Source organism: Halictus rubicundus, chromosome 12 (assembly GCF_050948215.1).
Source record: "Halictus rubicundus isolate RS-2024b chromosome 12, iyHalRubi1_principal, whole genome shotgun sequence".
Classification (NCBI taxonomy): domain Eukaryota; kingdom Metazoa; phylum Arthropoda; class Insecta; order Hymenoptera; family Halictidae; genus Halictus; species Halictus rubicundus.
The window spans coordinates 11,000,329-11,017,710 of record NC_135160.1 but is presented as its reverse complement, the minus strand read 5'-3'; the positions used below and the strand labels follow the sequence as shown (position 1 = coordinate 11,017,710).

Sequence of the window (17,382 nt, the reverse complement as noted above, 5' to 3'; positions counted from 1 at the left end):
TTGAATCGCGTCGTTACAACCGCGACGACGTAAATTGCATCGCGAGATCTATTTATTGCGCGATACGCCGCCCTCGGAGATCGTTGTGATTCACCTCTAAATCGGAGAACGTCGAACAACGATCGGCCGAGTCAGTCGCCGTTTCCTCGACTCGATCTTCGGATCCCGGTCCCACGGGAACGCCTGGCCTCCGAGGATCGACCGTGAGAGAGATGCGCCGAGAATTATTTCGGTGGGCGTTCAAAGAAAAAAAATGGATCCGCGGGAATGGCTTTCATTCATCGATCTCGAATTCTGCGCGGGTCTCGAGGCTGGCACGATGCCGAAGGTCGACGTACGTCGGTCGGGACCGTCGAAAGAGAGAGAGAGAGATAGGGAGAGGGAGAGAGAGAGAGAGAGAGAGAGAGAGAAGGATACACACGAATTCCATAAAACGCCTCCGCGCGACAGGCCAGCTTACCGAGCAACAATTTCTTGAGTGGATACATACGACGCGCGAGAAGTGAAAATAAATCGATGACGCGCGAACGAGTCGTCGATCCTACCCTCCGCGCGGTTTCGAGGATCCGCCCGCGAAAACGGATAGCGTAAATCCATTCCGCGCGATCCTCGGATCGCGAGATACCCAGTCGACCGACTCTAAGCAAACACAAATCACCGGGGCTACAAATAACTGCTCGTCCAACCAGTCTCTATAGAAAATACCTCCTTCCTCCAGAACCTCCAGAGAACCGTTCATTTTAATTCTCGCTACAAAATAGAGCGAAAGTTACTTTATTAACCCGGTCGCACTCTGACCTCCAGGAACCTCCATTTTCGGTGGCCATTTTTCCTGCCCGCCATTTTCGCGAACGCTTTCGTCCGCGATTCAGCGAATCGACTTCTACCCCCAGACCGGGGGTTGCATTGGCCGAAGGAGACGGCCTGCACAGCTGCAATTGTATTATCAATTATTTTCATCCCTTTTATCGGTGAATTGTGAAACTTATTTCACCTTAAAATCAATATTGATTGTCCATGATAATGTTGAATATCCCGAATTTTTTTATAGCATTATATTTTATTTAGTTACTAGACGCTGATAAATGAATTGTAATCTCTTATAGAACACCCACTCGTTTATTAGCAGATTGCGGATCTTTACGCGAAACAACAACTTTCTACCTGAATTGCAACAAACTGGGGTGAAATGAATATTCAACTTCTTGCTTGATATGTTTATTAGGTCAAAAATAATATAATAGTACATTTAAATTCTCCAAAGGCTTTTACTGTCTTAAATTAGGCCTACCCATTTTTATCATAAATGCATAAAATCCGCAGTCTATCTGTTAGAAACATCGATAGACGTAATTCACTCGTGTGAACTATACCCTCTTTAACTATACCCTCTTCAACACTAGATTTACGGGACCCGTCAAAACGGCGGGTTCCGCATTCTTCAATTTACAATTGTTGCAAGTACAAAACTGCATTTACAGGAAATTAATGGAAAAACACTAGGTTTACGGAGCACTAAAAGTGGCCAGTTCGTATTATTTCAGAAAAATATCAAGAATATCCAGATTTTTAGCAGCTTTCACCATAATATACGTTCCAAGGAACAAACGTGTTAAATGAATCTGCTAAAAATCAGCTATAATCCAAACTGGCCACTTTCGGCGCTCCGTAAACCCGGTATTAATATCTTTGCGGCGAGGAATGTTTTTCGGACAATGTTCAGATATTTGCGGGCCGTATAGAATCGGCGAGAAGGAGAATTTATTATTTTTCCGGTTCGTGGAAACGAGCGGCGACTGTTCCTCGATCGATCGAAGCCTCTCGAGCCGTGCAACCCAATTAAACGTCGCGGCGCCGGTGTATCCGTGTCGTCGGTATCGGTTCGGGCCGGTTCGAAAAGGCTGCGAACGATCGATCCGCTGCTGCGAGCTTCGCCGTCCCGATTCTCGAGCAATTATTACCAACACGCTAGAGCGAATCGCGCGGGCGCGAGCGCATGTGTGGTCCATTCATTGGCACGCGAGGCCGAGAGATCGAGACGAGGAGAGAAGGTGGCTGTGGAGGAGGAGGAGGAGGAGGAGGAGGAGAAGAAGGTAACAGCGGAAGGAGAATGAACTCCGATTACAATGAAACGCAAATAAACCCCGAGACACACGCGTGCAAAGAGACGCCGGTGCGATGGTGCACGTGTGTAGGTCAGTAGGTGGGCCCGACACGGTCTCGTGCCGTAACCTCGCGGCGGCAATTACTCGGCGACAAACGACGTCGACGTCTCTTTCGCGATATCGTGCGACGCCCACCAGTCGATCCCGACGCCCAAGGAGTTACCAACTCTCGTCAAATTAGTCTATCGGCAAATGAACGTCGACGCGACTCGCGGGACTTCGCGGAAAAGCCTGATAGCACCAGCGCACGCGTCAAAGTTTCCTCCGAACCGATTCGTTTCGAGATTATTATGCCGATTCCCGGTGATTACTGTAGCCGCTATTCACTTCCAACCGGTGAAAATGGCCTTATCGATATCAGCAATCCTTGTTACAATTTTTCTTTCTCTGCGATCCTGGATAATTATCCCTCCGCCAGAGTGATGATCGAAACATTTAACTCCCTTTGCACTCGAGGCTATTTTAACTCCAATAGGAAACGTTTCTTCCGACCTAGAATATTTCCCTTCTATATGTTTGTTTTCATGTTATACATACGAACATGGTGCAGTTTACTCGTGCAATACTGAAATGTTTAATAATTTATTAACACGTTGAAAGCCACGTCAGCCATATGTGGCTGACGGAATTATTTGTGCAGGTTTTAAAATGAATTTTTACGTTGATATATTCATTGTACTAAACTTAATCGGGATCTGCAACATGCAAGAAAGTTGGAGGATTACTCAGTATCGTACATTTAATTTGTTGCAATTTTTATTTCATTAAATAACTTGCTTTGATTTTATGGAATTTTTCCGGTTTCTAGTTTGGCGTTCAAAGTGTTAACTAATGAAAGCGAAACCAGAAATTTTAAATGTATTATAGAGGATGCTGTCTTAACCCTTTTAAATTCTAAAGATCTCAATAAAATTCGGTTTATCTGGATACGTCACGATAAAAATGAATATCTAAACCTAGTCATATGTGACTGATATGGCAATTAACGTGTTAAATACAAACTAGTTTAATACTGCAAAAAATATTTTGAATAATGATAAAGCAATTTTCAGTGGCGCCTTACAGTCACCCTTCGAGTGCTAAGGGTTGAATTTTGCGATCCCCTTGCACCATGGATCGTATATTTTCCAAACGTTTCGATTGTCCCGTAGTTATTATATTTCTTCGTAGAATCCATTAATCCGTTACAGACGTAAATGACTATGGCCAACGCTTACACTTACACGCAGCTCGGTTATCCGGGTTTCAGAATTCCTAAGCGGCGGCGTTTGGCAGGCAACGAGCCTAGACCCCGAGCCCTTCGGTAGCCCTAGAAGTCAATGTTAAGCCATTCACCCTTTCCAGCGAAAGGTTTCTCCGAGCGAGTAGTACTTCACCGAGTAACGGTACAGAGAAAGTTGTCTTGCTAATTCCATTAATGATCCACGAAGGCTGGTTATCCAACAATGCGTCCAAGCCTTAAGCCGATCAAAGAGAACGTTGCTGGTGTTCCCGGAGTATTTCTAGTTTTTATTCGATTCCCCGTGAAAGTAGCCAGCCTTGGAATCGATGCGACGGGCCTCCGGAACGCCTGGTACGTGTTAGAAACAATTCGAAATGCATCCGACGATCCGAGGGTATCCGCGACGCAGCGTCCACGATTATGGGAATCGATTTCCGTCGCGGAAATTGTTATCGGAAGTTCGCCATGCCGCGCGACGGCCCGCCGAGAAAGTCTCTCGGTATTCTGTTATTTCTAGACTGCGGATTTTATGCGATTACGACGAAAACGAGTTTATTTTGTGGGGTACATATTATTTAAAAAGGGGCTAGAAATGTGGACAGACACGTTCCTGTTATTTTTCTAATGTAAAAGAGTCACCTTTAGTGCTCCGTGAATCTAGACTCCGTAGAATCGCGATAAGGTAGAGTGACCACGTTACCGACGAAGATGGGCGAAAAATGGTTTCACGTGCCTCAACTTTTCGTCCTTATACGAGGATATTTTTCGTCGGGAAAGGGCTCGTTCGAAAGAGGAAGGTTCAATCCAGCGCGCGCTGGTCACCAGCTGACGAGATTATGCGGCTATTTGGTAACATAAGCGTTAGAAGTAGGCAGAAAATTGACGATGCGCGTGCCGTGGAATCCAAGCATTTTTACGCCATTGGACGAGTTTTCTGGATGAAATCGAGAGCAGCGCGCTAGAAAATATCTCCAGCTATAAATTGAGCTATACTTTGTCTTGATTCTGTGAGAAATAAAGCGAAAAACTTGAAGCACGTTTCTGGGCGTCAGAATTCATGATATCGATAATACAGAGCGCAAAACGTGACAAGTTTAGTCACAGACTTAGGACCCGTCGGATCAAGACCAAGACGGATCTTAACCCTTAGCACTCGAATGGCGACTGTAAGGCGCCACTAAAAATTGCTGTCGTTATTCAAACTATTATTTACATTATTAAATTTGTTTGTATTCAATCAATTACTAAACACTGCAGTATTATACGAGTAAATTGCACCATTTTCGTATGAATAACATGAAACAAAAATATATAGAAGGGAAATATTCTAGGTCGGAAGAAATGATTGGTTTCGGAGTTAAAATAGCTTCGAGTGCAAAGGGTTAAGTCAGTGGCTGAAGGCTGCGAATGGAAATTATACAACAATTACCGACCTGCTGACTCTGCGAAAGTTACATGACCACCCTTGGCCCTTAAAGCAGGTGACCGATCAAAAGAATCTAAGAGGTCCGGTATACGAATCTCAACATATTAAAATTGTTAAAATTGCAATGAAATTTCTGCTTGGATTCCGTTCAGTGCAATCGGTGCGAACAGTTTTTATTTTGCAGAGAAACCCGCAGTCGAATTATTTCTGATCTCGCCGCCACCTGTCTATCTTGAAATTCCCATCACCGGATTCCCCATATTTAAATATAACAATTAATTCACAGCTCCTGCAAGTAATCCGACCGAATAATCGGCGAAATTGCGGGAAAAAAGGGCTACATTCCCATCTTGCCCTATCACGGAGAGGACCAGAACTGTGAAAGGGAGGTGCGTAGATACACGGAACGTCGCGCGCTCTACGATAGGCCGCGTTATCTGTCACGTTTCCGCGAGGTCCGTGTAATTGGCGGCGATAAGGTTTCCGACATCTGATTGTTAATCGCAGCAGATCGCGGAAACGGTATCGCGAGCGTTGCGGTGCTCGGAAAACACGCGGTTTCGGAATCCTCTGTGCGGGTTCTATTCGGCGGGTAAGCGTCGCGTCGTGGCGAGTAAACAGATCAGACAAGGTTAGGTAACGATATTAAGGCTTTAATGGGATTACGCGGTGCGGCGATCAAACAGCGAAGACTTATCGTGGTGCGAGGAACAAATCGGCGGGCCTTGCGGCCGTATTCTAACGCGTCCGACACGTCCGACGGCTTTATTACGGCCGATAGAATCGCGGCCGATGGATTTCCTCCAATTAGGCCGGTCCGATCGAGCCGGCGGACGCTTTGTTGCGGAACAGGAAACGGAACACGGTCGGGAAACACGGCCGTGTTGATTGCCGCTGCGACCGCAAATTGATGATCGATGAGTTCCTTTTTTCTTTTTCCACCCCCACCACGGTTTTATTTATTCCGCGTGCTCTCGCCCGTTTTTTCCATTACGAGGATACGATTCGATTCGATTCGATCTTCGAACGCATTCCACGGTCCCCTGGTTTCCGCAGAATTCTCGCCGCGGTTCAAACGATTCCGCTGCTCGCGATCCCGGATTTTTTCCATCGATAAGTATTATCGGATCCGATCGCCCGGATCTTCTCCCATTGTCCAGCGATTCTCCCGGTCTACCGGAGCCACTTGTTGGTCGAAATAAATCGCGACTATTTCGGCGGAACTTGTTGACCGGCCATTCGCCTAAGCCGATCGAACTCTGGCTTCGCTGGATCTCACCGGCTGCCAGCTGTGGCCCTTCGAACTTATTGGCTCTCGAATCAATTTTATACGCGGCAACGCATTCACCGATTCGTCGAATTTCCAATTCTCTGCCGACGAGCCTCTCGCTTTTGCCACTTTTTATCGTTTCTATTATACTCGGTTGAACCGGAACGTACCTACATCTTTTTTAATGAGATTTCTTTGCACGCAAATCAGGTATTTGTGGTCACTCTTTCGTTCTCGTGGCTTCGATTGTTCTTCTACCTCTTGTCGTGATTACAAGCGTAGCTTAACCCATTTGCATCACCGAACTTTTTTTTTTATTATATTTAAGTAGAAAAATGACTACAAGTAAAAGAACTTCATATTTCAGCATTATAAGAAAAAATCAGAATTGCTACTTTCGTCTCCAACAACACCCTCCATTTCTATTTTTTAGACTTCTAACAAAGTTGAGCATACGCTCCGGTGATAGTCATCAGGAAAATTGAGCGTATATACAGGGTCATCCGTTTTTAAACGGCCAAACGTCAACCAGCTACAGAGGACCCCAAATGAAACAACTTTCACCCCTAACACTTTTGTTTTATTCGGTCTTGATTTTTAGATAATTGCAAAAACCCGTCATTTTTTGCGTTCACTTAAGATTAAATATATCAGGACTGCAATTACGTATCTTGATGATTTTTCCTTTGTTTGGTTTAAAATAAATAGGGGCATCTTTTTTATTAAGTCAACTTTTCTGTATGACCTTTGGATCTTGGTTTTTTGACATGGGGCACGCCGTGGAGACTGAATGAAATAACTTCGAATCGAGAAAAGTGTTAGGGGTGAAAGTTGTGTTCCATTTGGGGTCCTCTATAGCTGGTTGACGCTTGGCCGTTTAAAAACGGATGACCCTGTATACGGCTAATGATGCAGACGTGTTAAGGGTTAACGGTGAAGGTATTTTAAAAAAGGGGGGTGGACGGTGGGAGAAGGAAATAAAGATAAATGGAGGATTATGTCGTTGATCAATAAGATCAAAATGATACAGTGGAGGTTATTTCGCTTAATCCAATATTCCCTGTGGCAATTGTCGACGCAACAGCCTTCCCGGGGGATCAGAGGATTCGGCGGGGATTACGAGGGAATGACGACAAGACGCCAAAACATAGTAAAAACAACCGAGGTATTGAGCTAAGTGACGTAACATCGTAACGAGATCGGTCGCTGCGTGTGCGTGTTTCCGCGTTACTTAACAGTAAATCGCTGAGGTAGGACGAAGAACGAACGCCCGGGGCTTATTGAGTTTAGGCTGGGAATGAAATAAGTGTTCTCCGCCGCGAGCATAAGCACGAGCGGCCGCGATAACTTTATCCTTCCCGCGCCGTTGTTTTGCTATCGTCGCGTTGCGCGAGAAGATTGAGTAATCACCGTCATTATTATGTTTTGCGCATGCAACTCTCCTCGGACGCGGCGGGACACATTTGCAAGATTTTTCACAGGCTGTCCCAGGTTCAAGGTGGATTTCAAATAAGAAATACTTGCGTCCACTATACCGGGCCAAAAGTATGAGACCACAATTAACCCTTTGCACTCGAAGCCATTTTAACTCTAAAACGAAACATTTCTTCCGACCTAGAACATTTCCCTTCTATATGTACTTTTTCATGCTATACATACGAAAATAGTGCAATTTTCTCGTACAATACCGAAGTGTATAGTGATTTATTAAATACAAAGAAATTTCATAATGTGCAAAATATTTTGAATAATGATACAGGAATTTTTAGTGGCGCCTTACACTCGCCATTCGAGTGCTAAGGGTTAAAGATCGCATAATTTCCTCAAAATTCTACCAAACGAGTTCAGATTTCTTGAGTTAGATGACTCATCTTAGATCACTTAGTTTACTAAGTAACGGGTAAACGAAATGTTGAAAACAATTGGGGTTGGTCGGAATTGGGAGGAAAAAAGTTGAAGTTGTCAACTTTTTTACCTGTAATGAAACTTTAATCGATACGTTTTGTAGGTCTACGTCAATTATGTGTATGGCGAAAATTTCATCGAAATCTGTGACCGTTGCTATGAGCAATAAACATTTCAAGATGAGAGCTTAAGGGTGAAGGTCGCAGATCACTAGATTGCGGATGTTTATGCAATTTTTATTTTTTATAGATAAATTTAAAGAAAGTGGAATCACATGAAATTTTATTTTCAGTGGGAACAGCCTTTGTAGATCCCAAATACATAAAAATCGTAGTAAATTCTAACGAATTTTATGTTCTCGGAATTTTTGAAAATTTGTATAAATGCATAAAGTTCCGTAGTCTAGTGATCACAGTTAACCCTTTGCACTCGAGTGGTGACTCTGAACATTACAAAATTTGTATTTAACAGATCACTAAACATTTAAATATTATATATGGAAATCCGATCAGTTTCCTATGAATAAAATGAAAACGTTCTAAGACGGAAGAAAAATTTAGTTTCAGAATGAAAATAGCGCCGAGTGCAAAGGGTTAAATGTTTCTAACTGGTATAAGGTGTCCAATCAATTGAGTCGAAGTTGCGATCAATGTGTACATACAACACAATATAATTTCAATAATTCCATATAATGAAACAGTTGCGTCACGACTCGCAACAGTTCCACGAAATTACTCCCCTGAGCCTCCCTCGAACAAAACCTAACAAACGAGATTCGCGCAAAGAATGAGCATCTGAGTGCAACGAGCGACAACCAACTCGTAGGTTCTCCTCTCCCGACCTTTTCGGGAAGGGTCCCGGGCCCTTTGGCCCTCTGTCGCAGATTCCGTCTTCGTTTCCTGGATTCGCCAGTTCCCTCGCGGTCTCGAAGAATGGCAGCGAGAGCCGCGTGGATGAAGCTCGTCGGCTGGTTGCGTCGAACCCTCGGCGTGTCATTTATAGCCAGCTGTCGGTCTATTTTAATCGAATACTCCGGTTGGACTCGGGCCCGAGTGTGACGGCCCTTAAAAGTGTCAAGCGGCTCGCGCGCGATAAGATTAAGCGTGTTTACGAGCGCAGTCTTGAACCTTGCACCCATGTCGTGAGTCCGTGAGTCGTGAGTCGTGAATCGTGAGCCGTGTGTGCTGTGTGTCGTGCGCTCTTTCGTTATGCGCGCGCGGTCCCGCGCTACCAGATGCGCCGCGCACAGTGGTGCCAAATGGCCAAAAAACGGCAAAAAATCTGTAAATACGAAACTATCCAACGAATTTGTGTGAAAATTTGTGGAGAGATTGCCACAGGTACAACGCTTATTTGGCAAAAAACAAATGTTTGTAAAAAGTTGTTAACATTAAGTAATACGGGCTAATCGAAAATCTCTGTTTTCTGCCCATTTTTTTATTTATGGAAGCACACAACAAATACTTTAATAGATTTTGGTCTGGAACTAATCGTTTTGGCAAGGTGTAATATTGATCTAACCTTGTGCAAAAAATCATGAGACCCTTCGCGACCCTTTCGCCGCAATTTAAGTTTAAATATCAACTTTCAGAATTTCCAAAAGTGAATCGTGCGGAAGTTACGATTATTTGATGTTCCAGGTGAAATTTTTTAGGAATATTTCTAATTAATAAAGAAAAACGTGAAGTGCACATGATTTATTAATTTTTTATGTATAAAAAAATATTCAATAACAATTTTTTTATCTTACGTAAATTATTTTTATAACGTTCATTGGATCACTACTAAAAAATACATGTTGCATTTTTGCGACAGTGGTCCAGTGAACGAAAACTTTGTTTGTTTAACATAAAAAATGGTTATATAAATATTTTTTTATATCTATGAATGTCACATTTTTTTTATTATCTGATATGTATCCCTTAAAAATTTCACCTGAAACATCAAATAATCGTGAGTTCCGTGCGAATTCATTCTTGGAAATTCCGAAAGTTGATATTTAAACTTAAATTGCGGCATCTCGAAGTATCTCATGAAATTTTGCACAAAGCTAGATCAATATTATAACTTGCCAAAACGATTAGTTCCAGATCGAAGCTATTCAAAGGATTTTTTGTATTCCTCCATAAATAAAAAATGAGCGTAACGCAAAGGGGCTTCAGGTTAGTCCATATTACTTAATGTTAAACAACTTTCTTTGGAAAATCTTTTTTTGCCAGTTAATAGTTGAAGCCATTTGCAATAACCCATATGATTTGTACACCCCTAAGTATTCAATTATAAGCGGAGTAATTACATAACTATCGCACTGAAAACTGATGAATTCCCAGGAGCGAGGAAATGGTTATTTACCATGCGTATATCTCCGTAAAAAAATTTTTTTTCAAAAATCTGACTTTGGCACATCATGCACGCACTATTAGGCTATACAAAACAAATTTTTTTCTATAAAAATCGAAAATTTATAAAAAGGATTTTCTGTCGCCTTGGCACCACTGTGCGCCGCGCTCCCGAGCAAACTCCGTTCCCGCGATTACGCTACCGGCGACCTCGGAGGATCGTGTTCCGAAACGCGTGGCTTCTCCAAAATCGAGTTCCAAAATTCCTCCCGCACCTCGTTTCGATCTTGAACCCCTGGAGTTGAAGCTTTCGACTAACGTTTCCGTGTTGTTTCAGGCTCCGCGTCGTTGGAACAGAAGAACGGCAACGGCAGCGCGAAGAACAACAAAACGAACAACAACGGAGTCGAGGTGAACAGAAACGAGGAGCAGAATGGTACCGGCGATAAGGGCAAGAAGAAGCCGAGCGCGCCTGGAAGCGGTCCTCTGTTGCAACAAGCGTAAGTTTCGATGTTCCCGATGCATAAGCCCCTGGTCCCGTCGGCGACTTAGGGTACGAGTACACTGGGACTGCGATACTAGCGGAAAAGCGTCGACATAGAATGAAGACTTTTACGATGGAGGTGTTCACGTCGAAGCGGCGCACAGTGTGACGAATGGCCTTTTTAGCTGGACAAAATTAACTTCCAAATAAACAGAAACTAACTGTGCTAATATAATCTAGAATAACCATGTATTAAAACCCTTGGATATTAAAACTTAAAATTCTTTTGTTGTATGTTTACAGAGCGTGTAAACTTCACTTAAAAGACGAACACCTAACTTATAAATGAACGGGCACATTTCCATACGCGCTAGAAATATGTTAAAATGTACTAAGGAGTGTTTAAATTTCCTATATATGATGGATGTAACATCTCAAAACATGTATTTTCACTTTAGTAATTCCAAATTATCGATAACATTCCTCTATTTTTGTAAATTAAGCGTCAAAGACGGTACTTATTTTTCCACAGAAACGCCCATGTTACTACTCTTCGTTAATGAATTAGTATATGCGCCACGTCGCTTCACGCGATGATTTTTACGTATAATAAAGTAGAGATTCTGTACTTTATTTTAATACCAAAATTGGCTTGCAGAACGTTGCAGAACTATACCGATTGCCGTCGCCAGTTAGCGGTTTGTTTAGTCTACTCGTTGAAACCTATGGATTGGTCTCATTCATTTATATTGAAGGAATAAACAATGATAAGATCCCCGAGTTTTCCTCTGAACTGTCTTCGTATGAAAATTCGTTTCTGCAGTCTCAGAGCGATCAGCGTGCAGTGTACATCTCCCTTGCGTTTTTCTTATATCTTTCAGTTTCGTTATTTTTATTGTTGTTGTTGTTGTATTGTTATAATTACTGTGATTGTCGTTAGTGTTTTATTTGTTACGTTATCACTTTATACGTGAAAACGTTATAACAAAATCATCCTTAGATATAATCAGATACGTTGAATCAAAACATTTCATTCCTTATAAAAATTATGAAAAGTTTAAATAGGAAATTTTTAGATTGATCTAAACAAATTGGTATAAACAACATAAGCTTATACTAAACCAAAGAATAATTCTTTCCCGTTAGAATATGTCTGAATCTCCAAAAAGTAACATTTACTATAATTTTCCCAAAATTACATTCTTTTTGTCCATAATTAAAAATGACGTCTTCTTCGATAATATCTACTACCTGTTAAATCATTCTGTGTTACATAGGTCCATTACTAACTACGTTGTATTTCATATTTAATTATAAATCACTTAAAATATATTGTTTAATTAACAAAAACCAAATAAATGTTGTAAAAAATTAATCATTATTCATACTTGATACAACTGTAAACATATTAATCGATAAATATAGAAAAATAGGCGATTTAGAATTTTGTCCAGCTAAAAAGGCCATTCGTCACACTGTGCGGCGAGTAGAGCATAGTAAGCTGTCGACGCTCCTAGTATCGTAGCTCCAGTGTACTCGTGCCTTTAGGTTTGTCGCATCTGGACAGCTATCCGAGCCAAAACGTGCTCGGAGGCAACGACGCCGCGAAACGGTAAACTCGGTGGAACCGTAAACTATAGTTCCCGAGATCCTCGAGTCCGGGAAGCAACTGGGACACTAGCTAAAAATTCTTTTCACTTCTTCAAAAGAGTGCACGACGGACGAGTCGGGATTACTATTTTATCCTCGTCCGCGAACTCGAAGTTCTTTTCGCGGCTCCTCGGGGTTTACCGCGTCGCGTCGTTGCTTCCCTCGGGCACATTTTCTCTGGAAGGGACGGTCGCGTTCGCCTCGCTCGAACTTCTTCTAAATATAATATCTTTCGGTCGTCGGTCGATTCGCGTTGCATAATCCGTTATTCGCATCCGCGCCGTGCCACCGCGGTCTGCGAATAGATCTGCCAGAGATAAATAATAGTGCCACTTTAAAATAACCGCGAAACCGACGACGCGCCTCGAACCACGCCTCCTTCTCGTCGAACGCCATTTTTACGGCGGCCGCGCGTCGCGTCGATCGAACGCGAACCAACGGCCGTTGCAAACACACCTGTGGATCATTCGCTCTCGCGTCATCAAACTATCTTGTACATTTATAGCTGTCCCAAAAAATCGTTGCAAACCTAACTGTTCTTCCGTCTCGACTTGCGAAACGTTACGATCGACGATACTATCATTTCGGACATCGCGTATACACAACAGCATTTCTCACGGGAAACTAACCGATCGTTTTTCCATTTTCCAGAGAGATATCCACCAGCCAGCTCGACTTCTTCAAGATGCTCGACGAGAAGATCGAGAACGTAAGTTTCGAAAACGAGAATCCCATCCCTCGCGGTTCACCCGTCGGCCTGTTCACCGGGGAGGAAGAGTTTCGACGACCTCTGATTTTCTGATAGCGTAACAAACGTTTCTACGCCAGTGTCCACCGAGACAATCGCCCGGTGAACAGATCGCGGAGTCAAATTTAGTTTCTCATCCTTGCGACGCCGGATCGAGTTCCGCGAACACGAGCCTGCTCGAATCGGAGTTCGATACGCGGCCGTAACGACAGGAAGCGAGCGAGAGTGCCCCGGAAACTGGTCCCCGGCTATCGAATGTCCTGGAAACACACCCCGATGCTGCGCGCTAGCCGGAGACCGGTAACGATGCTCGCGATCCGATGAGGGCTGCGAATCCACCGATTCGCGCAACGAACGAACGCGCGGGCGGTCTAATTAGCGCAAATGACTCTGCGCTTTCATCGAACGCGAATAGAAAACTGATGCGGGGTTAATCACGCTCGCGACCCTAGCCTTAGACGCTTCTACCTGCGCTGCAATGATCCGACATTGCCCGAACGATCGTTTGAGCGCAACGGAATTCGTGTCGCGACTCGCTAGGAACAATCGCGTTCCCTTCAGCGGTCCCATTAGGCGTTGCGTCATTCCGTACCCCGTTGGATCGTCCTTCGGTTGCCGCGTTTCCCACGCGACGAGACCCGACCCGGCCCGGCCCGAGTCGACCCGACGCGCCGCACGTAATGACGCTTTTATCCCGGTTATGGAAAGATCGGGATCAGCCTCGAATTACGCGAGCCGTGCGGCTGCCTCGCTTCTATCGCGTCGGCGAAACGCACGCTCGAATCAGGCCACGTAAAATAGACGTCCCCTTAAGGCTTCAGCGGCCTTGCCGAGCAGCCTTGTTGCAATAATAATATTAATCCGCGCGGCGGTCGCCGGTGGATCTCGTCGCTTTCGTCGGCCGCTCGCGAACTGTTATCGACCGTGGGACAAGCATTCGCTTTCTCTCTCGCTCTCTCCCGCGCTCTCCAGCTATGTTTCGTTCGGGCCTGGACACCTTGGCGTCGACCAACCTTGCCCCTCCCTCCATTCGTCATCGGTTTTTCCAAAGCGCGTGCACACCCGGTCGTACTTGACCGGGACTCGTTCATTTGCATCTTCCCCGACGGCGTTGCGAAGTTCTCTTTTAATTAATGTCAGCCCATTAACCCAGGTTCGATGCACCGGCCTCTCCACGAGTTTAGGCTACGTTTACGTTGCAGAGCTAACGATAAAACCCGGTGATCCGGTGAGCGTTGCCTCGATGTAAACACTTCCATCTTAAAACAATAGAATGTGTTTCTACGCTTCGCTGGGATCGTTTATCGCGACTCGGAACGTAAACCCTAGGAACATAGAGCGTTCGCTTCGACGCAGCAGGCAGAGAATTTCACAGCGAGAGACAATGCCGCAAACTTGTTTACTACTCTAGAGCTATCTCGGCCAGCGCAACAATGTTGCGCTAAATATAGACAGAAACGTCGAAGCTAGTGCGCGGTTTCCAAACGGCCGATAGCGTTGTGAAACAGGGCGATCGGATTTTTCCGTGTATCGCGACTGCGATTCCAAGTCCTAGGCTTCTCCGTCCTATCTCTGGAGTACCCGTTTGCCGGTAGAGGAGGGTGTGCCAACGCCCGGTGAATCGGTAATTGGCACGGAGCGCCGCGCGGAGATGGTGGTAATTAATGCTAATCGAAAGTTCGATGCACCGTCGTTGCTCTTGTTTACGATGTTGCATAGAAACGCGACACGATACTGCGCGGTAAACGCGGAAGACTTTGGCCAGACAAGGTCGCCGACTGTCTGACTACTCCCACCTTTTCCACTATCTGTCGCTGCGACTCCCATCGCCCCGTTGCGTTGCGTTGGCCGTGGCGTTCTCGCTCGCTCTTCGATTCCCCGCCTTTTGTACACCGATACCCTGTTCCAGAGAGAAACAAAGAGAGATAGTAATCGCGAACGTTTCGATTTCAGGGGCCCGACTACGACGAGAGCCTGGACGCGACGACCCGAGCCGAGCGACTCTCCAGCCACCTGCGTCAGTGGGAGCTAGCCAGCGTGAGCTGGTCCAGCGTTCGCAGCTCGATCTCGAACGCGTCCCGACAGAGCCTGACCGCCAAGGATCGGGAAGGAATGAGGAACATCGTGGGCGGCCGACCGGAGAACGCGCCCATCTACACCAGGAACGCGAACAGAGTGGACGGGCTGCAGGAAAGCCATCATTGTCCCTCGCCGAGCATGCCTCGGCACGTGTTGGAGTCGATCACGCAGAGTCCCACGCAGAGCCTGAAGAACGCGACGCCGCCGGGCAGTGGCTCGTCGCCGACCAGCTTGCGCTACCACGACGGCTACAAGGACTGCAACGTGAACCAGCCGTCCGGCAAACCGGTGAAGGTGCATTATCCCGGCCAGAGCCCCGTCAACGGGGAATATGTGACGCAACAGGCGCTCTATCGCGAACAGTATTTGCAGCAGACCGGCATAATCACGGTGCCGCCGCAGTACTCGGCCGGGTCGCCGAGCGGCAACCTTCTCAGGAACAATCCGTACGTGCAACAGTATCAGATCGCCAGTCCACAGCATTTCTCGACGCCGAGGAAGCGCGGATTCAACGCCGCGCAAATGACGTGACCGGGATCACCGTGTAACACCAGATAAGACTGAACACGAGACGCTCCGAGAGTCGGCGAGAGTACAACGAGAGCACCGAAAGCACCGAGAGCATCGAGAGCACCGACAGAGAGAGAGAGAGAGAGAGAGAGAGAGAGAGAAAAGAAAAAGAAAGAGAGAGAGAGATAGATCGCCGTTAAGAGCGAACAGAAAGGAGAGAGAGCCCCTCCCGGCGGCTAGAGACTGACCAACGGACGGAGAACGATTTACGGATGCTTCTCTGTATGTTCCTAAACACGATTCCGTACATTTTTCCAAGCGATCGGCCGTGTGCGGTATGGTCGACGAACGCACCGCGCGTATACCCACGTCGGTGTTTTGGCCTAAAGACGAGTCGTCGATCTTTAGCTCGGAAACAACGCGACGATCGTCGTAGAATCTACTACCCTGTCGCCTCAGTCCCCCCCCCCTATCCTCCGTCTGATTCTTCGAAAGTCTTACCAGAATTCTTCGCTGCAAGTGCCAAAAATTGCTACGCGTCGAGCGAACCCGAGCGTCGCTGTCAAACGAGAGACATTGTCCGTTGAAACGATACTCCGTTCATATTGTAATTCATGTAAATCGATACCTTTTTCGATGTGTATATGATCTATACATACATACATAAATATATACAGTAATATATATATATATATATACGCATATATATATATGCGCATACGCATATATGTATATATATACATATATTTGTTTTCGTTCGTTCGTGTACTTTGTTTCTCTGTTTCTAATCGGGTAGTATATCCGCGTACCAGCTGTTTGGTAAGTGTATATTTCTGTAAACGGAAAGATGTTGTAAAAGCTATTTAAGACAAGAAAACGATCAAAGAAAACTGCGTCGCCGATCCATAATTGTATTAGCGAGATATATACCGGGATATAATATATATTTACGCATACACACATATATACAGACAGTCACACGCACACACGCATATACATATATACATAATATATATATGGCATATACGTGTGGTATGCATTTATGTATGTATCGAGACCGTCGAAAACGACGAATTCACCGACGAGAGAAAGAAAATCAGACGTCGGATGTGTGTAGGAATCTTTTACTTATACCGTGTATAGATTCGTTGTATATGTACGTACTTGTATCGATATACATTTAACTTAACGTGATGACTGTATATTTATATGTTGACCATGTTTTCGAGGAAAAAAGAAAGTTAACTATATATAATAGTTGATGATGATGAGAATTTTATATTTCATGTTGCTACGAGTACGCTCTGTATCGTGGGATACACACACTTTAAAACGAATTCGCTGCATCACACTGTCGACGACTGCGACTACTACTATCTTTCGTTCCGTTGAACAACTTTTTTTTGTACAAATAAATTCGTAATTTCTCCCCAATGGAAATCCTATCGGATCCGTTCGAGTTTCTTGTCCTAAACGAAACCTCCGTTCGATCGTATTCTTCTTTCTGATCGGTTTTTCCGTGATACTACAAACGAAAGAGGAATTAGAAGCCTCTCGTCTCTGAGCTAACAATAAAAATATTGC

The 17,382-nt window shown here is 44.8% G+C and overlaps 1 protein-coding gene across 2 annotated transcripts in view; it reads left to right on the top strand.

The window, feature by feature from the left end:
* The window catches only part of Tow (target of wingless), a 63,570-nt gene extending 47,633 nt beyond the window's left edge, over window positions 1-15,937 (top strand). For both annotated transcript variants that reach the window (XM_076798650.1, XM_076798651.1), the window contains 3 exons: window positions 10,665-10,827; window positions 13,113-13,170; window positions 15,163-15,937. In XM_076798650.1, the coding sequence (XP_076654765.1) occupies window positions 10,665-10,827; window positions 13,113-13,170; window positions 15,163-15,819 (878 nt within the window). In that variant the 3' untranslated portion in view covers window positions 15,820-15,937. The remainder of the gene's footprint in view (window positions 1-10,664; window positions 10,828-13,112; window positions 13,171-15,162) is intronic.
* Window positions 15,938-17,382: the final 1,445 nt, after the last annotated feature.